This window comes from Anarrhichthys ocellatus, unplaced genomic scaffold, assembly GCF_004355925.1.
Source record: "Anarrhichthys ocellatus isolate YVR2014 unplaced genomic scaffold, GSC_Weel_1.0 scaffold2496, whole genome shotgun sequence".
NCBI lineage: Eukaryota > Metazoa > Chordata > Actinopteri > Perciformes > Anarhichadidae > Anarrhichthys > Anarrhichthys ocellatus.
In genome coordinates this window covers 1-6,996 of record NW_022282470.1, presented here as the reverse complement: position 1 = coordinate 6,996, position 6,996 = coordinate 1, and the positions used below count along the sequence as shown (strand labels likewise).

Sequence of the window (6,996 nt, the reverse complement as noted above, 5' to 3'; positions counted from 1 at the left end):
AAGATCATGTTTTGTCTTGAATATCTACATTTTACATGAATATAAATAAGATAATTCTAGTCACTTTTAAATATATTCCTCTCTCTTGAGGCAAAGTAACAGAAAGCTACTGAAGATTATGAGAAATACAGGACTTTCTTGTTGCTTTTTAAAAACTACTTCAACAGTTTAATCTTTTACATGTTTGCATTATGAAAGTATTTCTGATGTTGGTAGAGTCATTGTGAAGTGCTGTTATTTTTCTATACTTTCGGTGTAAGTTATGCTTATATTCTCACATTAAAACACAAAAGAAGATTTCTTTCTGTTCCTTAATGCCAGATTTAATTTAGACAGATTTAATCTTAATCAAACTTTGACTAAACTTGTCTCTCCATTATTTTGGAATGAATCTGTTTACCCAGCACTATTGTCCATCTTTCTTAACACAGGTTCAAATACTGCTGAATCTTTAATTTTTCATCTGAATGAAAAGGCCCCACTGTATAGAAATAGTGAAAACCAAAATGATGTGACTATAATTAAGACCTCTGTTGCTTCCCTCTTTAGCCTGACTGTTCCTCCAGGGTCATCCTGTCCCCAGGTACTCTCAGATCTGTGGGACGGTGCCGCGACGTGCCCCTGCAAGGCAAGCAGGAGCGTCAGTCGGACCCACCGGACTGCGCCTCACCACCATCTATGGCAGTAATTGTCAGCTTCAAACCAGATGGTGCACGAGGAGAACAAAAGAGTGACAGCTGTCATTCACAGAGACACTAAAACACCGCAGTGAACAGGACCTAAACTGATTTAATGGCTGCAACTTCCACTACAGGTGAAATAAAATGAGAATGGATCCTCATGAATGAAATATTTTCAAAGTAGCCTGTTTTTTTAAATTAATTCCAGAGTTTTAGCACATTTATTTCTATACACTATGCTGGAGTTGTGGTAAGTTAATGCCAATCATGACAGCATTTAGTACAACACAATTAATAATAGCATTAAGTGCTACGTTAAATAGGGATGTGACAGTGGTGTTTTCCATGAGTGCTTTCTGTGACACAAGTAAAAAAAAAAAGCATACCAGCAAAACAACTGATTTATAATCTGAAGATGATCTGGTAAATAAATCCAGACTGACGCATAAGAGAAAAAGTATTCAAGATATCAATTAAATGAAGTAGAGCTTATGTTGCATTTGAAACAACACATTTGTTGGAAGTTTAGAACGACAACTCAGTTGAGGAGAGAAGATATTAGTGATAGCTCCGTGACTCTGTGAGTCAGTATGTCCATGTTGAAACAGGTGAGATACTTTTAAGATGTAATGTTTATGTTGTATTTATTACTCAAAAATTAGATTTTATATCCACTTTAAGAAGGTGAAATTAACATATTATTCCTCATTATTTTGAGGTACAGCAGAGTTCAACAAATTTAATGAGCTATAATCCACATAGTCCACAATTATTCCTTGTTGATGATTTCAACTCATCGAAAATCAAATCTTGTGTCTCCACTGTTCATTTTATTGTCATGTGAGATTCTTTCAGTGTGTGTGATCTTCCCTGAACAGTTCCCCTCTCTACACAGCGGTCAGTCAAAGAACCAGACAAAAAGGTGTTACTGATGACTGTGTCCAGCAATTGAAACTATTGAGAGCTGCCTCCAATTCACCTTCTTTCTTAACTGTATGGCTATAATTGCCATAAAGATCCCCTCAGCCCCCACTGGCCTTTCTTGAGGGCTTTATATAATATTCAATATTCCAATTCTACTGTACTTTTTTTTACTTCCACAAATTCCTCCATGGCACAGCTCAGTCATTAATCAATGAAGCGGGGTCAGAGTTCATCATGTTATTAGTCTTAAAGCTTCTAAAGCCTCTCATACTTCACGTACAACTTGTACAACTACTCCTTATGTGCCAAAACAATAAAAACATCCATCAATGTCCTCCCTTGTCTATGTAGGGTGGGTATGACGGATGATGTGTACCGCACATTGATGCACTTGAGGGGCAGGGGACTGTGTGAATGTTTGTTTATGTCAAGTGAGGATTTGTCAAAAGGTTTATGTCATTGCTGGCATCAGTCTCCTCGAGCTTGTACTGGGTGGTCTTTGTCTGTTTGCATCCGTAAAGAGCTTCATTCTCACTCTCATTTGTCCCCTATTGATTCTCTAAATTAGGTTGATGAGAGGCCCTTCTATCAGGTGGCATATTAATTGGGTCAGGCTGGATTTTATATGACATCCAAATAATGGCAACCTGAACCCCAAGACTAAACCTTTGTCCTCCGAACGCTCTCTTTCACCAATTAGCCTCGCGGTGAATCTGCTTCCTCTCACCTCTGCTGCCCGTTACTGTTTATTCTATGAATCAGAATGCTACAAGTGTGTGTGTGGGTGTGTGTGTGTGTGTGTGTGTGTGTGTGTGTGTGTGTGTGCTTCTCAAGGTGTGAAAGCAACCTGGGGAGAGTGTATATTCTCCAATAAAAAACTTGATGCATATTTTATAAACTGACTCCAATGACTCAATCTGTTTAAATTTGCCTACCAATCAAACAACAAAACAAGATAAATAAATAAAGGTTTCTGCTTTTTCCCCTGTTTTAAAACAAAATATTGTCAATAAAGTTTAATCGGCTGTACGGTTTGTTCTCCTGCTATTTTTGTAACTTACAGCTCGCTAAAGTGTCTTCCCATTTGTAGCAGAAACAAGCTGTAAACACAAAACTGACATATTTTCATCTTTTAAGTTGATATGATGCACATGTTAGCAAACAGTTGACTATTCACACATGTAGCAGACACGGAGAAACATGAGCATGAATTTGAACGTGATGGATGTAAATCCAATATTCACCCTCTTTTAGCTCTGTTTTTGGTCTCCACCAACTCCTAAGAGAAATACACGTCTCTTTAGCGGCTACGTGCTCCACTATGTTTACCAGCTAGCTGCTAAATGTGTCTGTCTTCTGTTTGGTGCTGAGCAGTTATAGTGAACAGTGGGTTTATCAGAACTTTCAGAAATAAACAACAAATCCCATAAGCTAAATAAATGATTTATTGTACAAAAGAAAAATGACAGTAAATAAACAACAAAAGGCAAAAATAACAATTGAACAGTTATTCATATGCACAACCATTAAACTACAAAGTTGGGGTGATTTTCTTTTTTTAAAACTACACAAAGAATGGAGGAATGAAGGGGGAAAGTGAGAAAAACATTGGAAGCGGCGAACCTGTCCAAAACATCATAAATGTCAACATTTGGGTAGGTATTTACATAGAGATTTCTTACTCTCATATATTTATATGAAAACACTCTCACACATACCAGTATACAAACACTAAAATTCAAAATGCGACTTCTCACCAAGCCATAGATGTGGGCACAGCTAATTATTTCTTTTGACCACACATTACCAGAGCCGCTACCATCAGTCACTCTGTCAATAACTCAATCTGAACCTGAGAGCAAGGAGACCCTGTGGTTTTCATCTACATTTTTGGGGGGTGGGGGGGTCTTATTGGTTAAATGTTTGCACAGATTAATCGATGACAAATTTAAAAAAGCAAGGTTTTGAGGGGGCTACAGTGAGGTAGACAGACTTTGAAATGCATTGTAATTAGTATTAATAAATAGAAAATTGACCAGTTGAATTATTTCCAACCACTGCCCCTAAACCAGCTTTTTCCTCCCTTTGAAATGTTCTAGCATATTCCTGCGATCACAAAAGTTACAGCACACAACATGTCATCCTCTACTTTGGCTAACAATCCCTGGATACTCCTCCCATTCTTACATGGGTGCTTTCACTTAAAATACACACAAAGGCAAAAACATGTCTATGCAAGACAGTCGACACATTGTTTCAGTCAAAAGGACGTAGTCTCTCTAACATGGTAACAGATTAAAATTGGTGGGTGGGCCATTTCCAGTTAAAGCATTCTATTTTCATTGATCCAGACACTTATTATACATACGACTTATCACCCACAGTGGGCAAGGAGGCCTTTCAGGCCGCTGGTACAGTAAGTCCAGGTTCCAGATTGGATAAAAGTGTGTGAGTGTATGGACAGGCCCCCGCTTGAGACAAACGTCAGGAAAGCGTGATGGTATCAACAAGAAGTGATAACCTCTCTAGTTCATGGTTTATCACCAGAAGCTTGAATAGTTTTTTTTTTCTTTTTTTTTCATCCTATACTGTACAAGCTCTCTTGTGCTTGGTAAAACACAAACAACACTTTACCTCCTCACGCCATGAACGTCCCATAGTGCAAAATTTATTGTTGGTAAGGTAGAGTGCCCCAAAAAAAGGTTTTTGTATCCCTTTTTTTTAATATATACATATATCATTTATATATAGTGTCAGAAGGCTCTTCCTTTATCCAACAGCATAGTGCTTTCGTTTACAACAAAAGGATATCTTTGCTTTGACATCCAGGAGACAAAGACAGACTTCAAGCATTACTAATCTACTCTGTGTTCAAGCACTAACAATATTTTATGATGATGGCGACAAAGTCGAGGTGGAGATGAATGGGGGCATTTCAAAAAGCAATCAAATATGTTCTCTAAACAAAAGTCAGTTGTTGAGTTACATTGTCTTGATCTGAACGTGTACTGTGGTCTGTTGTGATTTATAAAAGCCATTATTTCTGCACTTAAAGGATTTTTATGTTCTTCTGTTCTGAAACTAGCATTGAGAAAAAGTGAATGAACTTTGTGAGTAATGAAGCTACTGCTCTTTCTAAATTCAAAAGTACTTTTTAACACGGATGCAAACACTGCTGTAAGTACGAGTAATCCTGTGATCCTGTGTTGTGCTATTTTCAGTTCAATAATTCACAGCAGGGGGAACATTTGAGCATTACCGTCACCCTCGTATGTCGTATTTCAGGGTATGGATTTAGCTTCCTGTCTGTTATTACGTGCTCAGTCCTAGGCCCCCTTCAAGTTATGAAACTGTGAATTTACTTCTCTGTTTTAAACATTTAATGCAAAAGTTGAGGGTGTTAAAGTGAAAGACATGTATTGGTGTCATCCTGCAGGATCCTGCGCCTCCTCCTCTCCCAGGTGGTGCAAAATAACTTCAGGATGCATCTACATTACAGTACTTAGTTTTAGACTTTAGTGTCGCAGTGAAACCTAAATATGTCTTATCTACATTTGCAGAATGGCAGAAATAGCTATACTGGCTTTATTTATCCGCTTTGAAAGACAGAGTGAAAATAGTATAACCTCTTCTCTCCCTGTTTCTTTTTGAGTTTTACAAGACTACACATAAAAAAAGATCAAAGTACCTGTGAAAGGTTTCATAGATACTCAAGAATGTCACACTGGAGTGTTATACATTAATAGAGGGTCTAGGTTTGGTTTTGGAACTCCTCAACACTTTACATCTCTAGAGCACATCTCTAAGCATCTGTAAACAAGATTTTGGATTTATACAAAGAGTATTTCTAAAGGTAAACCCTCCTCATATTAGCATGGGTTTAGTTCTTTTTGTTAAAGTGATGGATTACAAAATAATTCTGATAATGCCCCCGTGCAAACATTTTTGTGGATCAAATCTCACCCGTAAGTAAGCATACGTGTATATTTCCAAACTCACCTTCAAACTGAAATTGCTTTAAAATTATTGTAAATGCTTATGTCTCCCGTCATCTCAATCCACTAACCTGGACAAAGATGCCATTTAAAAATAACAACAACTTCAAAAACCCACAAAACTAACACGTACTCTATGACATAGTTTTGTCTCATTTACCTTTTTCTGAAGCTGCTCCACAAGGACAACCTCTTTAATTATTCATAATGTACTGTATTTCCATCACTCAGTTCTTTTTTTGATTCATGTTTGATTCATAACTTTTTCTTTTTTTTTTACAGTTAGAATCAATTTAGTTACTGGACAAATGGAAACCCAGTGAGATGATTTTGTGGCTGAGCAAAAGTGAAATCTGGTGCCGAGGAGTGGGTTCTGGTGCCAAGGGAGAGCTCCGTAAGGGTTTTGGGTGGTTTGATGGGATGGTGGCTGTACACAAGTGTGCGTCCCCCCTGCAGCCTAAGAGCAGCCACATCTATCCACCACCATCCCTGGGATTTTGCCATGAATGATCTGCTGCTTGTCATTGAAGTAGAGCATGTTAATGGGGGACATCTTGGTCGGGGTACAGCAGGGCCCTGCAGAGCCTCGGGGGTTAGCGTGCTGGACCAGGTGGGTGTGCGGGTATTTCTGCATGAACATGTACTCGCACTGGCCAGAGCAATAGTTGGCTTTGTAGCGTTTGGGGGCAATGATCCAGTCCCAGCCGAACGCCTCGAAATCCACAGTCAGAGGGTAGCGACAGCAGCGAGACTCAGTGGAGTGCTCATCGCAGTCCAGGCCGAGGTTCCTCCGAGAGCGTTTGGTCGTCTCGAGAACTTTTACTTCCAGGAACGGCTGCTGGAATCAGGGGGAGGAGAGGCAGGACAGAGAGGAAGAGGTGGTTATAAGACAACAACGACATGGCGGACATATCAGTGAAGAAAAATACAATTCTTTGACTAGAAGAAGAAAACCTCTACAGTACATGACATCACTGCTTAATGGCACGTTATGTCTTAAAAGGACACTGTACGCTTATTTGCTCATTTTTTTTAAGGAAACAGCTAGTTTTGCTCTTGCCCACTAAGGCTGTGATTATCGTGACCCAAATAATTTACCATAAGGATAATATTGTGATATCTATTGAACATTTGAAAAGAAAGATGCCGATGCTAGCAGTCAAATTCATCTTTTATTTTATCAATTGTGTGTTTTGTCTCTTTTTTGGCAAATTAATTACACCCAAAATATCAGTGTAAGGAGGTGAAGAGAGAATCTGTAATCCTAACTGTATTACTAAAATGATTTAAGTGGTGCTGGATTATCGATGATATGATCATATGTGTATGATTTACATGATATCATTATTTCATTTTGAACTATCATGGTAAATGGACTTGTATAGCGCCTTTCCAGT

The 6,996-nt window shown here is 38.5% G+C and overlaps 1 protein-coding gene across 1 annotated transcript; it reads right to left on the bottom strand.

Moving 5' to 3' along the window:
* Window positions 1–3,031: 3,031 nt before the first annotated feature.
* LOC116378377 (growth/differentiation factor 11-like) lies at window positions 3,032–6,437 on the bottom strand (the record flags this gene model as incomplete). The annotated part of the gene is made up of 2 exons (XM_031840241.1): window positions 3,032–6,021; window positions 6,096–6,437. Coding segments are annotated over 2 exons (471 nt in total), but the record flags the coding sequence as incomplete, so codon positions are not given.
* Between the last annotated feature and the right edge of the window lie 559 nt (window positions 6,438–6,996).